Here is a 20,255-nt window from a genome sequence, read left to right as displayed (position 1 = left end):
AAATTTTATGGGTGAAATGGACATCAAAAAAATAGCAAGGATGAAACTGGATTCATCCTGACTTAAACTTAAAAAATAGCAAGGATGAAACTGGATGCATCCTGATGTAAATTAAAAATAAGAAAAAATATTTGAAAATGGGTAGGATGAAACTGTTTACATCCTGGCTATTTTTAAATTTTTGTCCATTTAAACAGTATCAAAATCTAAATATCCTTTTCACCGAGAAACTGTTGATTTTGATCTTTTTAACCAATTTTGTGTAAACAAAAACAAATAACACATCCAGATACGAACATGAACGACCAGGTACATCCAGAAATGAGTCTAATCTATAATGTAAGTATAAAATGGAGGTCGCACAGACAAGTTTCACACTGTCGCATACGTTGGTACTTTTGTGTCCTGTTGCATCCGTGTCTTTTGACGTTTACTCATGTATCATTTGCCAAGCTACCCACAAGTGCACACATGACTGCAGGCAACATGTGATGAAATAATCTCAGCAGCATATCGACGCCCCTTTATGTGTCCTTTGTTTTGTTTATCTCTTTTTTATCATCTTTTAGCGACTGTTCATCTTTGGTGAGTGTTTTTCCATGTACTTTTCGGTGCCTCTTCGACAGTGTCGTTTGAAATGCATTTGCCTCTTCCAAAACAACATCAGCCGTGTCTGAGAGATTTCATAAAGTTTTACCATGAAGCTGTCAAAAGAGATTAGGCACAATACGTCTTCTTCATAAATCTAACATAAAGCAATCTCAATCTCTTTTCTTCAACGGCATCAACGTACAAAAAACTAGTGACCCATTTACACCACCATTATACCAACAATATACCACTATTTATATTTGTCAAACTAAGGGACGCCCTCATATTTCTTGTTCTCCATCTCATCATAAACTTTTCTTGATAATGACTCAACATGAAAACATGAACCTCCTCCCAACAACATAAATATGTAAGCAGTGCTAGCTTTAATTAATTTAGTGGTATTGGTTGACAGGAGAGAGACCTCCCTTTCACTCCCCCACAGAATATCTATATTCATCATCTCTCTTTCAACAAATCTTGAAATTAATCAAGAAACCCTAAACATATACTCTTGTCCCCTAAGTAAATCTTAGACAAAAGTAAAACATCACTAGTAGCAGTATACACGCTTATAATTTGGATTAATTTATTTAAGAGTGGTGTTAATTATCTCTATCGTTTTTAATGAAATCTGATGTATCTATAGCTTCATTGAGTGTGTTGGAGTCTATATCTATATATAAACTAAAGATTATGGACATAGTCTACTTGCAATAATGTTGACTACTTAGGTCGGTCTTTTCATAATTATTTACAAATTACAATTGATGTTTGATTCTCTATTATTTTTTATTGCCTCCATTTTTAGAAAACATGTTTTATCGGTTATCACTTTTCTTTTTAACCCAAGGTTTGGAAAATAGGTTACGACTCAGGTCACGGCCATTGGGCGTGACCGTTATAACGCGTTTTGATAGGTGTGAGCACGTTTCTGGCAAAAAACGTGTTACTTACGGGAAAACGCGTTTTTTGTGCGTTATTTAAAATAACGGGAATTATAACGGTTAAATAAAAAACAAAAAAGAATTATAGTTTGAAACCAAGGTTTGAAAAACGGCCGTTTTTTCCGAAAAAACGTCCGTTATAACGCTCACGCCCATATACCGTGCCCGTGAGGCTCACCAACACGCTTACCTAAATAACACTGATAAATAGGAAAAAATGGCGTTATTTAGACCCGTTATAAACGTTTTCACACCTGTGATTACCGTTTTTCTAAAATTAATATTTCAGTTTTTTTCTTCTAAATAACATTTTAACACACGTTTTTTACACCGTATTTTCCGTTTTCATACCGGTTAAACCCGTTTTTAAGGAAAAAAATTTGAGTTGGAGAAATTCTTATACAATTTTTAATTTCAAACTTACAACTAAAATTTCATAAATAATCATTAAACACTTCAAATTTTATAAACTTACAATAAGTAACCTAGTGACAGTAGTGCTTGAAATTTTAAACTTAGACAAACCAACTTGTACCGGCATTTTTTTTCGACTTATTCAAGTATTTTCTGTTTTCTCGACGATTCTCAGTTGATTCCTCCTCCTCTTCCTCCGCCTCATATTGGTTCGCGTAATGCATTTGGCTGTCGTAGTTAACAGTATCGTCATCTTCATAACCATAGTCTTCTTCCTCATTATCATTACGATTATCTACTTCATTATTGATATTAATATTGGAATTATACTCTTCATTAATTCCTCGGGTATCTTCTTCTGGACGATCTTCAGTGTAATGAGAATTGTATATGGGATTTTCATTTTCATGACCTTGTGTATTGTCTCCAAATGTTAGGTTACCAAAGTCATAAACAAAGTTACTCACTGGCAACCTTTGATATGAGATTTCAACTTCTGGATCATGCCATTCGTATGGTGGAGGGGAGGCTCTGGATTATTAGTTGCTCTCCTCTTTCATTTAACCAATGTTCTTCCTGAGGTAAAACTGGTGTTTCATCATCCCCTGCTATCCAATCAAGCATATTTTCATCTGTCAGCAGGCTATGAACATCGTGGACATCGATGTTATGTCGCTTTGCTTTACCTTGAACTCTTTGCTGCTCCAATCTTAAATTGTACTGAACATATACCAAATCGTTTATTCTTGACGAAACTAAACGGTTGCGTAGTTTGGTGTGAATTCTTTCAAACACACTCCAATTCCTCTCGGATCCAGACGATGTGTTTGTCTGGCTTAGTATCTTTACCGCGATCCTCTGGAGTGATGGAAACTGAGCACCGTATGACAACCACCAGCTTACAGGATCACCTTGCAGAGCAGCCAATCTTGCTGATGGTGATGCAAATTGGCCTTGCATCATTTGCATTCTTCCCGCCTAAAAATATCAAAAACTGTGAATAGAAATTCATATAATTACGAAATTAATTGTTAATAAAATTCACACCTCTAGCATGCATGTCGCTTGTTCTTGAGGGCTACTAATCATTTTTGATATAACTTCACTGAGACAAATTTGGGGCTGAGAAATTTCATTGTTGATGAGATTGGCTGCTGGGTTGTAGATATAATATGGATTCAGAAAATGCGCTGCAGCATGAAGAGGAGAACTCAACTGATCTTTCCATCGTCGGTTAATCACACCTACAATAGAATTATTTCGAGTTTTACCCAAACCCCTTTCTATAGTTTCCACACATGTAGCAAGTGCATGAAACAAATAACCCATGGTAGGTTTATCTGAATCCAAGAAACGGATCATTTTCAATAAAGGACCAACCATCATGCATGCATTTTGGCATGTGTGCCAAAACATCTCATTCAAAATAATGTTTTTCACATCTTTAGCCGTACGAGTTTTTCCTTCTGGCGAGTTCACAAATTCTTGGTCTACAAAAACTCTCGATTGCATTACGTTGATCAATGATACTTTTGATTGCGATAAAATTTGTCGCAAACCTTGTTAAGCCAGGGCGCAATAGATTGCGTCCCCCAGAATGTTGTCTGAATCTAGCAAGAACCCAACCATGATTATAAATAAATTTACTGATTTTTAGCTTCTGAAATCACACCTTTAACAAAGGGGAACTTTTCAGTATCTTCCAACATTAAATCCAACACATGAGCTGCACAAGGTACCCAAAAAAATGTACCATACTCTATGGCCAATCTCATACCTATTAAAACAAAATGAGAAATGAATTAATAATATATAAAAATAAACAACTGTAATTAAATTAAGTTGTAATAGTTACCTGCGGCTTTGAATTGGGATCCTTGATCAGTTACTATTTGAACAATATTTGTCGGACCAATATCTTCTATAACCGGTCTGAACAAACTCATCAAATACTCTGCTGTCAACCGATTATGCTCGATGTCAACGCTTTTCAAAAATGTTGTCCCATGGCCACTGTAAACTAAGAAGTTTACAATCGTATGGTTATTTTTGTTTTTCCAACCATCTGACATGAGTGTACACCCATACTCTCTCCAATAATTTCGTTGGACCGACACCACATCCTTCTGAATCCTTTGTTTTTCCTGCCTTAATAATGGGTTCGACAACTTATAGGAAGACGGAGCTCTGTATGATTTTCCGAAATTTGCAACTGCATTGAATGCCTCGTGGTACTGAGTTGAGTTGGCCACATTGAAGGGAATATCATTAGCATAGAAAAAACGTCCAACAGAAGAATCAACTTTTTCCCGGCATGTTTTACTTCTCCCAAAATTCGCCATGCTAGGTTGAGAATCCCTATTAGTATTATATTGTCCTCCCATACTACAGACATCCTAGGTGCTTGGTGTGGTGTACGCATTGAAGAACTAGGTATGTCCATAGAGGCCTGTGGACGCTGTGATGTACCTTCTCCGGCATTAGTATTCTTACTTTTTCGTCCAAAAAGGTTCTTCAACTTCGATAACCCGCCCATTTTCTTTTGTGTTACCGGCGCTTGTTCTTCTTCATCTATATCATGCACAGGGTTCCACGGTTCATTTTCATACATATCTTGAATTTCTGTATCTTCATATTCAGTTTCTGGTACTCGTTGCCGTTTTGCTTTGTTTCTGTCTTGCACCCATACTTTTGCTAAATTTTTAATCTCAGGTGGCACATGCATGCAGGGAGTAATTGTACCTCTTTGTTGTGCCAAATGCATTTTGAAACGCGAAATTCCCGCAGACACTTCTTTTTCACAAAAATTACACTTCAACTTTTTACCATCACTCATTACAGTACAATATGCATGAAAACATCTCGTTTTGCAGATGTTGATCCTTCCATTATATTCTGTAAGTAGGAAATTTCACATAGCAATAAGTGACATATATAAATACAAGTTAAGTGGACATATTCCATCAATATAAAAATGGTTAGAGTAGCATTATAATTAGAAATCACAAGTTGCATTAGTCATTTACTCAACTTGAATATTAAAAGTTGAAATTAAGGATCGTGTAGCCTCTCATTTTTTCATGATTGAGAACAGGAATACAAACATACCATACATCAATTCATCATGCCATTTTTTTTATAAAGAAACAATGATTTTTTACGTGCCAACTGATTCAAGTTGATGGACTATTTAATTATGAATATTAACATTTATTAAAACATTTCTTAAATAAATGATAATAAAATGAACAAAAAATCTATATTTCTTAAAACATTTCTTAGATAAAAATGAAACATTTATTAAGTAAATATACGTTAATAGAATGAAACATTTCTTCACTTAACATTTCTTAAATATTTCTCAAACATCATGAAAGAAAAAAACATCGATATTTCTCAAACATCTATATTCACTACTCTAACATCATGAAAAAAAAAACGATAATAAATAAATTAATAACGTATTAATTTATATCTCTAATTGAATGAAAAATCTACAAAAAATAATATTACCTCTTAAACTTGTATTTGAGAAATTCAAAATGTAAAGCATTCCTTTGAGCAAGAAGCAGAGAACCAGAGGTATTGATTTCATTTCAATTCTCTTCTTGTCCTTTTAAAGCATTCCTTTGGGCAAGAAGACATAATAGCTAGCAAATCGAAATATTCTTGAAACATTTGGAATCTCGTTGCATGCGTATATAAGCACAGGCTAGCTATGTCTTTGATCATGAAACCAACTACTCTTTTTACTTTTTTTTTTTGTTTTATTTCTTTAACTTTTGAGTCTGAACTCTAAAGTACAGACCACATGTAGCATATACTGTACACACCTCCAAATGCAAAAAAAAGATAAATCGACTCCCTGACTTCCTCTCTCACTCTCTTTTTCTCTAGCTAGTCTCTGACTCTCTTCTGTTGCATTCCTTGTTGGTTAGTCTTGTAGCAAGTAGCTAAGAGCCTAGGAGTATTATTTGACAACAAAGTTTTGACTGCTTTTGAATCCGAATATGCATTATTGAAATATTGGGGAATGCATTGAACTATTCGAGTGACAACTTGAACATATCAAGTGGATAGTGATAGTATGCGTGTATAAATATTGTCGGTAGACGATAACTACAATGCATTGTTATAAGTCATAGACTTAGGGTTGTGAATTTTACTAGATATCCATAAATTTGTATGTTAAAAACCCATAAACAAATAAATAAAAAATCAAATAAATAAATTAAACCAAAAAAAATGAAAAAACGTAGTAACAACGTTATTTAGACCCGTTGTAACCGTTTTCACAGCTGTAATTACCGTTACATAGGAAATTCAGATCACAAATTATTTATTTTTCTTATTTAACCGTTATCACACCCGTTATTTTAAAAAAACGTCAAAAAAACGCGTTTTATTCCTACATAACGCGTTTTTGACCCAAAACGTGCTCACACCCGTCAAAACACGTTATAACGGTCACGCCTAGTACCTGTGACCTGGGCTGTGACCCGTTTTTCGAACCTTGTTTGAAACTCCTATCTGACGGTTACAACGTGCGTGAAAGCAGTTATAACGGGTCTAATAACGTTATTATATATTATTATTTTATTCTTTTATATTTAAAATATTAATTGTAATTTTTTAATCTTTAATTTAAAATATAAAGAAGTGTAAGAAAATATTTTTATATTCTTTTTTTTTCTTAAAAAACGGTTACAACTGATGTGAAAACGGAAAAAATGGTCTAAAAAACTTGCGTTAAAATGTTATTTAGAAGGAAAAAACGTAAAACTCAATTTTAGAACAACGGTTATAAGTGCGTGAAAACGATTATAACGGGTCTAAAATAACGCCGCTATTTTCTATTTATCGATAATATATAGATACGGGTGTCGGCGACCCTCACGGACACGCTACATAGGCGTGACCGTTTTAACGGACGTTTTTTTAGGAAATAACGGCCGCGCTACATAGGCGTGACCGTTTTTCAAACCTTGTTTTAACCTAAAAATTGGTCGACTTGAAAGAATGATAATAACTTTTTTCCAGAAATATGGCCCAACAGTCAAGTGAAGGCTGCCGGAGGCAATAAGTTCACCGGTCAGTTATCATATGGCCGCCAACGTAGAGAAACGACTACTTCCCATGTTCAGATTATGATGTTATGACTGTCACTAGTGTGGCACTGTGTATAGACAACGATTACGTCTATGATGGGTTAAGCACTTAAGGTAAGGTAATTAGTCGTAAATAATTATATGCATATGAGAAGAATTATTAATGCTAATAGAATTATTAAATGGGGAAATAACATGGGAGATGAAGAAAAAGAGAGACAAAAGCACTTCTAATAATAGGCCCTATATCATGTCTCCTTAGTTGGACTAAGATGTGATCTTAATATCCATTTTTTCCTCCGCACTATCTTTTCTTGATTTTACTTTACCCATCTCCTTCTATAACTCCTACTACTTCCATTTCTTGCAACATTCTCTTACCCAAACAAAAAAAAAAAAAACACTAATATTCTGTTCCTATCCAAGCTATGTCCTCGAGTGATAAAGGAAAAAATTACTCAGAAGGTTCCTCATCGAGATCGGTTACTAATCCTGATATCCATCACCACCAACAACAGCATCAACAGGCTCCGCTTAGTCGATACGAATCTCAGAAACGAAGAGATTGGAATACATTTGGGCAGTACTTGAAGAATCAAAGACCACCAATTTCACTATCACAGTGTAATTCCAACCATGTGCTTGAATTCTTGAGATATCTTGATCAATTTGGAAAAACCAAAGTTCATATTCAAGGTTGTGTTTTCTTTGGACAACCTGAACCTCCAGCTCCATGTACTTGTCCGCTTAGACAAGCTTGGGGAAGTCTTGATGCACTTATAGGTCGGCTTCGAGCTGCTTATGAAGAAAATGGGGGGTCTCCGGAGACAAATCCTTTCGGTAGTGGTTCAATTCGTGTTTATTTACGTGAAGTGAGGGAGTGTCAAGCTAAGGCTCGTGGGATCCCTTACAAGAAAAAGAAGAAGAAGAGAAACCAAGTAACCAGGGCAGCGGAAGAAGATGAATCGAATCAGCCCGCCATGTAGAACGGTAAATCTTATTACCCATATACAAAAGTTCAAGTAGTAGTTGATTAACTGAATTTCCTCATATAGCAGCTTGATCTATAAAATGTTGCTGTCCATATAAAAACCAAGTTATTCACATAAAATCACCAATTAAACTTATACAATTTCGTTAGATCGTTGTTTATGCTGATAGTTTTCACTGTTAGAACAAAAGAAATGTCCAGTATATTCACATATATAAGTTAACCATTAACAACGGCCTACAGTAGTACTTAAAATCCACCTGATCAATTACTAGGATTCACTCAGAAGAAGCGAATCTTACCATCAGAAACTAAGGAATAGCTGAAAAGTCCCTAACAGTATCCATTTTACTGAACACTGACTGTAATCTGTTATCCTTAGACGCCCCTTTTTGATAGAGATCTTTCAGTAGATAGCTCAATGCCCATCACCCCATCTTTTTGATTAGAGATCTTTCAGTAGTATTTTTATTATCTCTCTCTTGTTAACGTATATTAGATTAGCAGGAGGTGGAAAAACGTTGCTTTAGCCACATTCCAAGTAGGTCACGACGAGCATATTAGTTTGATTTGCTATTAACTACATCTTCATTTTACGCCTCTATGGACTCTAGGAGACCTCAAAATATACACAAAAGTAACCCATCTATGAATGAAAACACCATAATCTGAAAATCCTTCAACTGTAAAAATGCAGCAGGCTTTGGTGGATTTGTTTCAAAAATAAAAGCATGGAAAGCAATATGCTTTATTCGCTTTTGCTGTTAATTGAATCCTTATAACCTCAAGTCGGATTTGATTCATGGTTTTAAAATAGCTTGAGCAGAGCAACAGTGAGCTTCTTTCATGATCGTATTTCACTAAGTTGCATTATAGCTTAGACACTGTATGTGGGGTATTCATGCACATACCGTATAGTGATCTTTCAAGAGTACATTTTGTTTTTCACTCTTTATACGTTATCTAGTGTGTTGATTGTTATAGATTCCCTTTGACCAGTTTGAATGGAAAACTTCTCGCTTTTTTCATCTTAATTGGTTTGTTTGTTTAGTTGCATTACTGGCATGTCTTGATTTTCATATGCATAAATGTCTAAGAAATGATGCAAGATTTAAATTTTAGGCATATCCTTCACCTTTGTGGAGCTCTAGAGCTTCACTAATTAAGAGAAACCCTAGAGCAGAGCTTTCTATTTTTAGTTAAAAATAGTCCTAAGCCATGCAATTTGTTTCAGCCCAAATAATATTAAACCTAACTTTAAAGCTACGTCTACTGTGTCATGTTAAAAGTTCATTGTTTTTGTATGATACGATACCAAGTACACGCAAAAGAGCCTGAAAAAGGTAGATAGTTTTTCTTTTTTGAATGTCTGTACTTTTCAAACACACAGTATAGCATGTGCAACAAGGAAAACACCAATAGATGAAACAGAAAAGCACCAAAAACATCAGCGTCAATCCTTCCAAAAATAGTAAGCACGATCAATTATACAAATATACAGGTGTGTACAATATGCTTCGCCATTCATGGAAACATATTTCTACTAATGGACAAGAGCATGTTTCCAAATTTTGTACTAGCTAGAGAGTGATCTTTATCTAAGATGCAGTACGTTTCATTACACCCTACTTGCTACAATTTGTGTTGTTGATATTCTAGTCCATTACCCTTACAGTTTATGCTTCAATTAGTCTGCATATTGTTTAAGGGTTCATAACATCTGCAAGTATGGGATCGTATTTAAGTAGTATATATAATTAAAAGTCTCTGCATGAGGTGAACATATTTAATGGTACGGTACTCGTGACATATTTTATTAGCTGCTAGAGGTTTTTAATGTGTACGTACTCACAGTAAGGAAGCATGTCGACCATCTTGCCTGGGTAACAAAACCACTATGAAACTAGAGAGTAGTAATTCAGACCATCAGTACACCTTCAAATAAGTTAGCCACGCACATCTGTACTGAACATTGAAACTTAGTGACATACATATGATTCTTTTCTGTTCTTATTTCTTTTCTTATTTCTTTTTGGTGGATTTTGTGTATAATTGGTTTGTGTGCAAGTTACTCAAATATTTATGATACAGAAAGATATAGCTAACGGATTTTGAATGTTGCATGTTGCTAGTTTCATGCAGGACATATCAGTACATCTAGAACGCAGATAAAGATACGTGGAGGAAGAAAACTTACCTAGCTCGAGATTGCAGGCAAAACTATGTTGCTTGGAATGACTTACAACTTTGCTTCAAACTTCAAGTTTTGCTTCCTTTGGATTTGTTAGGCAATAAGGTTATCACTGATCAAGAACTCGTTCGTATATCTTGTCGCAAGTAATCGATTATCTTAATTAGTTAAATTATTAGTTTATTATTGCCTTTAATTCTCTAGATAGCTAGTACTCTGTAAACCTAGTTTGATAAAAATTTCTGCATAATTGGTGTCAAGTTATGCCTCATGAAAAGATGGATTATATGTTTGTTTTTCGGAAAAAGTAGCGATTTTATTATCCCTTTTCATCATCTAAACAAACAAAATTCTGTGCTGTCGAGGATGCTTCTAAGTTCTAACTCCTAGAACAGCCAGACTTGAACATGCCAATTATTGGTTAAAACAAAATATGGAAAAAATCCTACCAGTACAAGCAAAAAACATTTAATAATACATAACTACACAACCCCATTATTCACAAGTGAGGATACTCACATCATACCTTAAGAAATGGAATAAGATGCTATATTTGGTTAAGTCTCTGAATACAAGTACATGCTGGTAATACATTCCGAAGAGATTTACCCCAAAAAGATCACCATTCAATGATTTAGGGTTTTCTTGAAGTGTTGCGTCCCATGAAATAGTAACAATTTACAAGTTGGTGATGTCACACCCGATTCCTCGTGACAGCAGCATGACCCAAAGCTTTGATGTAGTGAATTCATCCATTCGTGCAGTGTGTTGCTTTTGTGATCCAACGGGTCTGTCAGCAGGACGAGTAATCAGAGAAGATCCTGATCACTAAAGACATTGAGAATATTTTATTCTTTATTTTATTTTTGAAACAAATGGGCTTTTGTTATGTGTTCTTTCTGCCAAAAATAGCCGTGTTTGGAGGAAGGAGTTGAAGCCCATCCAACAATCAGATGTGAAGAAATTGAGATGTCAGATGATGAAACTTGACAAACCATCATGTAATGGAAGGTTTTCCGTAGGAAGATAAACAGAAGAAGAACACAACCAGAAAACATGAGAAAGCCCGAAGAATATGTAACCCATTATACAAAACAATGGTTGGTACAAGTTCATGAGAAATAACAAGGAGAGTTTGAGGTCATCGAGTTACAGATGACTGAACTTTGTTACAGAAAGACACTGGCTTCCCCTTGGAGCTTGGTTCATGATATTTCATACATAGAAGAAAGAAATTTTGTTTTACTGGGAAACCAGTGTGTTTTACTATTTTGATTTCTGCAAGATAAAAATTTATACAAGAAATCGCTATAGCGCAGTTATAACTTCAGTAAGTAAATGTACAACCCTAGACTAGAAAAAGAAAAGATGCTCTAGCCTGGAATGTTGAAGGGACGTCAGTAACTGTTACACCATCTCCACCAGATCTACACAGGTATTTGAGAAGTTATATAGAATTTCCGAATCGGGAACGGTAGTAGGGATGGAGATCATTTCTACTAAAAACGGTTTTTATTCATTAACAAACATTCAGAAATGCCACATCTCTAACAAATGAGAGAATAACAGGAACCAAATGATCATACCTTTTTCACTGACTCAGTGGCTCGTGTTCAGATGTTCCTTCCTTCTTCAATACCTTCTGTACACACGGTAGCTGAAGCACGTAGCTTTCGAGCATCACCATATAGGCTGTATCCTTACTTTTCCCCCTTTTACCTCCTTCAATTCTCTCAAGTTCTTCAGTTTCTTCATTTCCTACACAAACTTACCGAAGGATATGTCTTACACTTCAATATTCTGTTAATTCAGATTAGAGGTCACCAGGAAAAAACAGAGTAAAGGGAAATGGAGTCACCTTTTGTTCCACTTTGAATTGGCAAAGGCAAGCCAGCATGGAAGTGATGTCTGAAACAAAGGTATGTATGCTGAGTACATACACAATTTCACAAAAAACATCGGATAAAGAAGTAAGTATAATTACCGTGTGCCATCCATACAGATCTCGTGCTTGTCGGGTATCTCCTTAGTAGCACATGATCTCTCTTCTGAGTTTTCAGACGAATCTCTTGCTTTTGATTTCTCTATCAGCTCTGGAGTTTCATCGCGTATTTCTTTGTACTTGCTTTCTGAATCCTTAGAATCTGAATCGTCCAGTCTTCCCATCTTGTGATAAGATACCATTGATTCCAACAGAAACTTCTTTCTCAGTCCCAGCAAGAAACTCAGAATGATGTTCTGGTCTGTCTTTACATTCTGAGTCAGCCATTCCTCTCTTTGGGTAAAGCAGGAAACGCTGCGGCTCCTTGAGAATCAATTGTGTGAGATGAATATGAAGGCTCACCTTCTGACCTGGACATCTGAGGTGTATCCAGCTTCCTTGAAATAGATTCAGTGATTGAAAAACTATTTGGATCAGAATGTACGGGACTGAGTGATTGCTGAAATACATCTTCCTCAAAGCTGAAGGGAGGGGCCTGTTTTGAAGGAGCATCAGGTGCGCATCTCTTACCAAGTGCCTGTTTGTTGGAGCATAATTTGGAACCAGGTGTATCCAGCTTCCTTGAAATAGGATCAGAGTGTACTGGACTGAGTGGTTGCTGAAATAAATCTTCCTTGAAGCTGAAGGGAGGGGCCTGCTTTGATGGAGCATCAGGTGTGCGTCTCTTACCAAGCGGCTGTTTGTTGGTGTATAATTTGGAATGAGGATATGCACTGGATAGACCTTAAGACCCAAACTTGCATTCAAAGGATGTTGGACTTGACTCCAATGGAGTCCTTAGGAAAGAATTGTTGCTTAATTTCGTATCTCCCACGGTGTATTCTTCCTCATACAAAGCATTGAACTTCGGTTCCAAATCCTTCTTGGCCTTATAGATGTCGTTTCTCCTAGACAGCTTAGTTACCCCTGTTTTCTTTCCTGACTCTTTCCCTTCAGCATATAGATGCTTCGGATTGTACATCCTTCCTGGACTCAGGTCGACATCATTTTCATGTTTCCTCATGCTGCCTTCCGGTCCCCCCATTGGGTTCAATGTGGAATGTTCAACTTTGTCTCCCTACACTAACAAAAACCAAAACCAAACATCATTACAAATAAGGCATTAGAGATAACCTGCAGTAGATGAGGAGGACTCTTCACTGTGTAAAATATGGAAAAGGTAGAGGAAACAAGTTAACATCAAACCAATTGGAAGGGGAAGAGCTTATAAAGTGAGAAGTTTGTGAGAAGTTACCTCAACAAGCTCAAGTTTTCCTTTAGGTCTTCATTTTCAAAATAAGACCAAGTGGGTCCGTTATCCCATTTCCGGTCTCTACACCTGCCAAGAGAAAGGATAAATCCTCAACAATTCAATTGCAACCTAAATACTGCTCAAGAAAATGTGGAATACCTGGTGTCATCAAAAGTCATGAAGTCCTTGTCCTTTCTTGAATGCAGGTGCCCAAAATACGGAGCAGTCGGCTCAAATTCTACAGACAAGAAAGCAAATTGATCATTGTAAATTTTAGCAGTTTCAATGTTCCTCTCTGTTTCTAAGTGGATGCCACCATGAGCAAGGGAAAGTGGAGACAGTGAGAAATATGACAAGGGAAAACAAAAACAAAAAATACCAATAGCCGATTCAACGGGGAAAGTGATAAATGGATACACCTATTCATCTTATGCATCAGTTGTGTCAAATACCATAATGCATTGGGATATGCCTGTGTTGTGAAAGGTGCCCTAGGCGCCTTCTTTTTTCTTTCTTTTTTTCCACAGGCCCCTCGCCTCGCCTAGCGCCTAACACAACATAGGGATATGCTACAAATCACGTCGGTAATTATGGATTTATCACCCAACAAATGCAACATTAATCCAAGGACAAGGTAAGACAATATGCACCGACAGCACTCTTAAGTAAGGGTTATAACTTATAATTTTATAAAACATCAATCCTGTTGAAAATTTGAAATCCACCACTAAACTGGCAGGAATCCTGTAATTTTATCACAAGAACTAGATATTGTAAAAGCATCCGATGCCTTACAACTTTATAACTATTGGTACCATCAGAAAACTAGAGGAGGAAATCATTGGAGTACCAAATTCTCTACACATGCTTGATTTAATTCCTAACTCTTTCAAAATAGTTCAAATCAAGAATCACCTGATAAGATGTCTCTTTCTGTTGTTACTGAGCTCCTGCATCTGTGTAAACACTCAGTTATGTATACAAGACATGAGCTTGACAAATGAGAAACAAGTTACATTTCAAGGAAATAACCTTTTCTGCAAATAGGGATCCTCAAACTCAAACTCATGTGTATTGTATGCGTTCTCCCTGCAGATATCAGCAGCAAGCAGCTCAGATATTGATATAATGAATATGAGCATGGTAAATGGGAAACATGACTTTTTTTGAGGCAACCTTTTCTGCAGATGGGGATCTTCAAAAGAAAATGCATGCTTGTCGGGTGATTTCTCCCTGAAGAAATCAGCAGAAGCAAAGCTCAGATATGGATACAAAGAATATGAGCATGGATGTGGGAATGAAGACACGTGTTTGAAAGACAACCTATTCTGCAGATAGGTGTCTTCAAAAGCAAATGCATGAGTGTTGTGAGATTTCTCCCTGAAAGAATCAGCAGAACGAAAATTTCAGATATGGATACAAAGAATATGAGCATGGCAGATGAGAAACAAGATATGTGTTCGATAGTCGACCTTTTCTGCAGATATGGATCTTCAAAAGCAAATGCATGCATGTCGTTTATCCTCTCCCTATGGAAATCAGCAGAACCAATAGCTCACACATGGATATGAACAGTATGAGCATGGCAAATGAGGAACAAGACACGTTTCGTAGAAGCAACCTTTTCTGCAGATAGGGATCTTCAAAAGCAAATGGATGCTTGTCATACGTGTTCTCCCTACATAAATCATCAGGACTGTAATAATCCATTTCGAACAGTTGACTCGTCGTAGATTCATCAAGCATCTTCTCATCGGTAGAATCGTCATCAAGGAACCCTGACCTAGCTGATAAATCCAAAGAAAATAAGCAATTTCATGTCCTAGTCTAGTACGCAGTAAGGCAACCACAGTAGCTAATAATTTTCTGAAGAAGCATAGGTGACAGAGCTCAATGTGACGCGAGGATGATGGCAGATTCAGCAGTTTGCAGAACAACTAACAGATATCATGTCATGTTTATACAGTGCTTTTCTCTGATGCTCATTCACCACTCTGGAACTAAAGCTAGATAAATTTGCATGGCCGGTTCTTTAGTTTTTTAATGTGTATCACATGGTCTGTACTTGGCACTTTCAAATAACAAAACTAACATGGAAAATAAAATTCTTACGAGAAAAATGAATACCATTCCATGGGTCTTCACTTTTATCTTCCAAATTGTTGTTCAAACATCCTTCAGAGAACAGGCTGTCCAATTTAAAATTAAGACCATCCAGGGGCTTGCAACCTTTTACAAAGAGATTGTTGCTCCTTGTATTGCCATGGTTATCCCTTATGTCTCTTGAGTTGAATGGCAAGTCAAAAGAAGTGTGACTAGTTGGCATGTCCGTATCATATAACACAGCATTCTGCATTTTAAGAATCATTACAGATTGTTTTAGTATACTGAAGGACTATTGGAGTGACAAGTATTAAGCTCTAAGATAGAGCAATCCGGTCCATTTCGTATCATGTTGAGAAAAACACAGGATGCAAAGTTTATATATAAATACATCCTACTCACTAACATTTAAAGTATTAAAAGATGAAGTCACGCTAACAGAAGCTTCTAATAGTCATAGCAGTTGCATATATAGACATGAATTTAAGAACAATTCGCCAAGGTGCCCAATTCTTCTTATAAGCTATTTCGCATGGTTATCCAAATGATAAATACTTATAGTGCAAACTATGTTACAGTCAAATACATACAACTTTTGACTATCAGACACACTACAGAGTACCTATTGGCTAAATGTAAAGACGTCTACAAAGGACTTTTAAGAAAATTTAGTGAATGAAAAGGATGTCTCACAAAAGGACAAAGATAGCACAATTTACTTAAACAGGCTGCTAGTCATATAAGGAATCTAGATAACCTTATCCACATGGACCAATACTTTAAAAGGTACAAATCTATGATGACTATGTCCGGACAGAAAAGAGAACAAAGGAAGAAGAAGAAGAGGAGCAAACATCGATTGCAGAAACTAAGTACGCTTCTACAAAAAATCTAACCTGTTTAAGCCCATTCGTCTTGTATTTATTAGATGAGAGGTGTCTCTTTGCAGCCTTCGGTGGTGATGGCAACCTATTGAAGAAAATATGATATTAGATATGCATAAATTATCACAACCCTAGATGAGTGAAGGTGGTGATACTAGTAGCCGTGAGTCTTTAAGATATCTTTGATTCTTTCAAAGCTTCATATATAAGTGCATCTCAATAAACATTAACAGTTAGCCAAAAGCTTCAGCAGTCAGCATATCAGGACATCTAGGTCACATAGCACACTGACATTACCTACATAATTGTTGTGGTGAATGAACTGGAGTTTCCATCCTTGTTTTACCTAAGCCTGATAAAAACGGAAAGCATGCCATAAGTAAGGTGGAAACCAACCACGTCCATATAGTCACATTCACCCCTGACAAACAAGATCAGTTGCTTTTCCTGAAGTTATTTTCCGTTGATCTTCATAGTTCGCAGCACAAGCATTTTTCATTCTCTTATTTACTTCTTCATGGAAGTATTGTGGTAACATACATGCAGGTATAACTCTCATGAATCTTTAGTGGATGAAACCGCTGTACCTTCGACTGAAAAGGCAACATGACACTCTCGCACTGGACTCCCTTCTGCTTTTCCATTTGACCCATCCTCACCAAGTAAATCGAGTAATGAGAACTCTGAGGAAGTAAACCACAGGATTAACATGGAAAAAAAAGGAAAGGAAACAAGAAACAAGAAACAAAAATCAAAAATGAAAACTGAACAACAAAATAACCCCAGAAGGCCACAATCAAAGAAAAAAAAGAACAAGTATCTTAGGCCAAGACTTGCAGAAGGGCTGAAATTGCATCAAGGGATTCAAGGGGGAAAACCTCATTTTGCAAAATTCTTAATAGCACCGGCTAACAGATCAATAAATAACAGTATAAGAAGAACGTGAGATCTTACGAGTTTCAGTTGCGTTCTTCCAGCAATCCGACTTATCACCATTTTTGTTGGAAGAGTACTTATGAAAAGTTGCTGCGTTATGAGGATCACTGGAGAATTTCCTGTTAGAGAAGAGCATAATATCAGTTTCCCAAAGGAAGAAAACATATGCAAACACAACAGAAAAGAACGCAAGAACCAGAACTCGCAAATGCAGGGAAAGAGTTATAAGTCCAGACATGAATAGAAGCATGCATAGACATAAAAATTAGCTCATCTCAAGACACATACTATAAAGAAAAATTGGTACGGTATGAGATCTCTATTGATTAATGTGCACAGTCCCGTATGATGAGATGCTTAACTACAAGAAATAGCTCACTTACTTTTGGGGGGATGCACATTTCTCTTCTTTGGCTGGTGATTTAGTCTCTACTGCAGATAAGAAGGACGTTTAAGCACGTCAAATATAGCACAAAAGAAAGAGACTTTACACAAATTCAGCAGTTAATATCTCAGCCTAGAAAAATCATTTTGCATTTTAAAGTGATATGAAAAGAAAATAAACAAACTTACTTGTGTCCTTCTGAAGCTGGTAGTTCACGGGTGAAAATCTCAGGACTGGGATTTCCGCTACCTTATGTATGTCCTTGGGGACTTGAAAATTGAGCGGGGAAACTCTAAGCGCCGGACCATCCGTTGCTTTTATCAGCATTGTTACAGGAAGGAAAATGCAAAGGGGGTGGGTGAGCAACAGCCAGAAAGTAATATGATCCTATAAAATGACACGTTAAATCAGAATTACCATTGTTGCAGCCAGAATTATCCCCCTTGGCCTCTACCGTCAAGTTCAACAAACTTAAGATATCCAACGATTTAGGTGTCCGATGGTATTCAGCAGACCCATGAGTTCCTTCAGCATCGTCATCTCCATTGGAATGTTGTTGCCGTTTCTTTTGCTCGAAATACCGTCTTTGCCTGAAATTTTGCAAGAAATGTCTCAACATCCAAATATACAGCATAACACACTCACATTAAGTCTTTCTAGAAAAAACTTACACATGTAGAACCAACCACAATCAAATCTTAACTAGGAAATTCCAGTGCAAACTAACTTTATCAATCATGATTGTAATAAGTAATCCACCAGAAACGAAAACAAATTCACAAGTTATTCAATCACCTTTTATGTGTTGATTTTCTTGTCTGAAATTTCACCATTCCATTGCCAAACAAACATGATGAAAAATCAAAATTAGAGTCACATAATCAAACATATAAGAGATGAAACCAAGAAATTAGCATCATAAATCATAATACTACAGATTCGCTTATCAAATTCAAGCTCTACTTCACTTACATTTGTAACTTTCCTCCTCGATCCACCCATCCATTGTAACATCGTCTCAGAAGAACCAAACCTAAAACCAACAAAACGAAACTAATTTGTGTAAATCTAGTAACGAATGAGCATAAAAACGTGATAATCAATCTAGATCTAAACACTAAATCCACAAAATGAAGCAAATAATCAACTAATCAAGCGTGGAGGAGATCGAAAACAGAAAAGATCGAGTTCAATTCCTCTTTCAGAAACTCTAAAACTCAAAATTGGGAAAGGTTAGATCACCTGATCGGGAAACTAATCGGAATCTGCGAACATGAAATTAGGATTTTGGGGATTTGGAGGGAAAGTGATGCGTCTGTAAAATATTTTGGGGTTTTAAAGTTTCAGATCGGGTTTCTATTTTATACTCCGAAAACTCCAGAAAGATCGGCTAGTGGTTGGGTCTTGGATCGGTCGGTACTCGCTAGGAACCGGAAAGAATGATTCTGTTTTTACTATTCCGAGTTGAATTTTGTATTTTCAGGGCTTTGGGAATTATATTATGTCGCAATGTCGCCCAAAATGAAAAAAGAAAAGAAAATTATACACAAAACGATGAATATGTTCAAGCAATTGAGGCGAATTATATTCCTGAATTTCTTTTTGATAGCATGACCAAGATACTCTTAAAACTTCATCAAAGTGCATCTTTTATGTTGTGCAAACCAATTCAGTTGATTTATTATATGACCTAATCACGAATTGTACTTTATAGTACACATTTAAAACGAGGTCGAGTTATTTTAACCAATGTTATGTAATTTCTTATGTGATCCGTTGATAATAACATCAAGCTTTTTTCTTTTTGATGATAAATTTAAGAACGTTGAGGCTACAAGATTGAGTATTACTTCATGTATGCATATTACAAGGGGCAATCATTCTTTCCGGTTCGTATAATGGGTTCATATTATTCAGATTAAGGCAGATATGATTCATCGTTTTTCTGGAACAAGAATATGAAGTGGTCAAGATATGTAACCTTCATTTCGAAAATTTTGACTTTCAGATTCTTATTTTAAGAACTAGGTATAAAAATAATGGTGGTAGTTTCCCATATTTTCTAATTAATTAAAAAAAATCACGTGTATTCAATGGTTGATTGTACGTTGAATTTGATGGCAAGCGGCTCCCTAGCCTATCAGACACGATATTTTCATTCAATATACAACCTGTTCGAAACTGGCAAGAGAGAAAACTATTTGGATACAAAGTTACTTAGTATCCAAGAAATCAATCTCTTGTAGTTATAGAAAGGTCACTCATGTTGTTCTCTTAATAATGACATCAAATGGGGGAGAGTTCATTTTGAACTTGTGCTTAGTTTTTATATCCTTGTGGGAAGTGTGGTTTGTGGAATTATAGGAGATGATTGTACCTTTTGTGTAATCTCTTATGTGATCGTCTTGATGAAGACGCTAAGTTTACTTAGTGTGATCGTCTTAAAAAGTTGGTATGTAATCTTTAATCTTG

General features: G+C 36.1%; 2 protein-coding genes across 3 annotated transcripts; one reads left to right on the top strand and one right to left on the bottom strand.

The window, feature by feature from the left end:
- The first annotated feature begins 7,371 nt into the window (after positions 1-7,371).
- Positions 7,372-10,564, top strand: LOC113283643 (protein LIGHT-DEPENDENT SHORT HYPOCOTYLS 10-like). Of its 2 annotated transcripts, none has more exons than XM_026532975.1 (2): positions 7,372-8,050; positions 10,194-10,564. In XM_026532975.1, exon 1 carries the CDS (start codon positions 7,489-7,491, stop codon positions 8,044-8,046), a length of 558 nt encoding a protein of 185 aa, XP_026388760.1. In that variant the 5' UTR covers positions 7,372-7,488; the 3' UTR covers positions 8,047-8,050; positions 10,194-10,564. The 2 variants fall into 2 exon arrangements, with proteins under 2 accessions (XP_026388760.1, XP_026388759.1); XM_026532974.1 differs by having other exon boundaries at positions 7,385-8,050; positions 10,184-10,564.
- Positions 10,565-11,521: 957 nt separating this feature from the next.
- LOC113283642 lies at positions 11,522-19,101 on the bottom strand. Its single transcript, XM_026532973.1, has 23 exons — positions 19,026-19,101; positions 18,756-18,816; positions 18,579-18,601; positions 18,201-18,373; positions 17,972-18,097; positions 17,782-17,830; positions 17,417-17,517; positions 17,050-17,145; positions 16,760-16,814; positions 16,475-16,547; positions 15,603-15,825; positions 15,097-15,262; positions 14,948-15,004; positions 14,799-14,855; positions 14,652-14,708; positions 14,508-14,564; positions 14,391-14,425; positions 13,635-13,713; positions 13,479-13,562; positions 12,227-13,301; positions 12,101-12,150; positions 11,829-12,009; positions 11,522-11,669 (listed from the first exon to the last, which is right to left on the bottom strand). The coding sequence occupies exons 2-20, from the start codon at positions 18,795-18,797 to the stop codon at positions 13,274-13,276; spliced, it is 1,581 nt and encodes a 526-aa protein (XP_026388758.1). The 5' UTR covers positions 18,798-18,816; positions 19,026-19,101; the 3' UTR covers positions 11,522-11,669; positions 11,829-12,009; positions 12,101-12,150; positions 12,227-13,273.
- Between the last annotated feature and the right edge of the window lie 1,154 nt (positions 19,102-20,255).

The sequence above is a fragment of the Papaver somniferum genome, chromosome 5 (genome assembly GCF_003573695.1).
Source record: "Papaver somniferum cultivar HN1 chromosome 5, ASM357369v1, whole genome shotgun sequence".
Lineage (NCBI taxonomy): Eukaryota > Viridiplantae > Streptophyta > Magnoliopsida > Ranunculales > Papaveraceae > Papaver > Papaver somniferum.
Note: the sequence above shows the minus strand (reverse complement) of the source record. Positions and strands in the feature narration are given on the sequence as shown.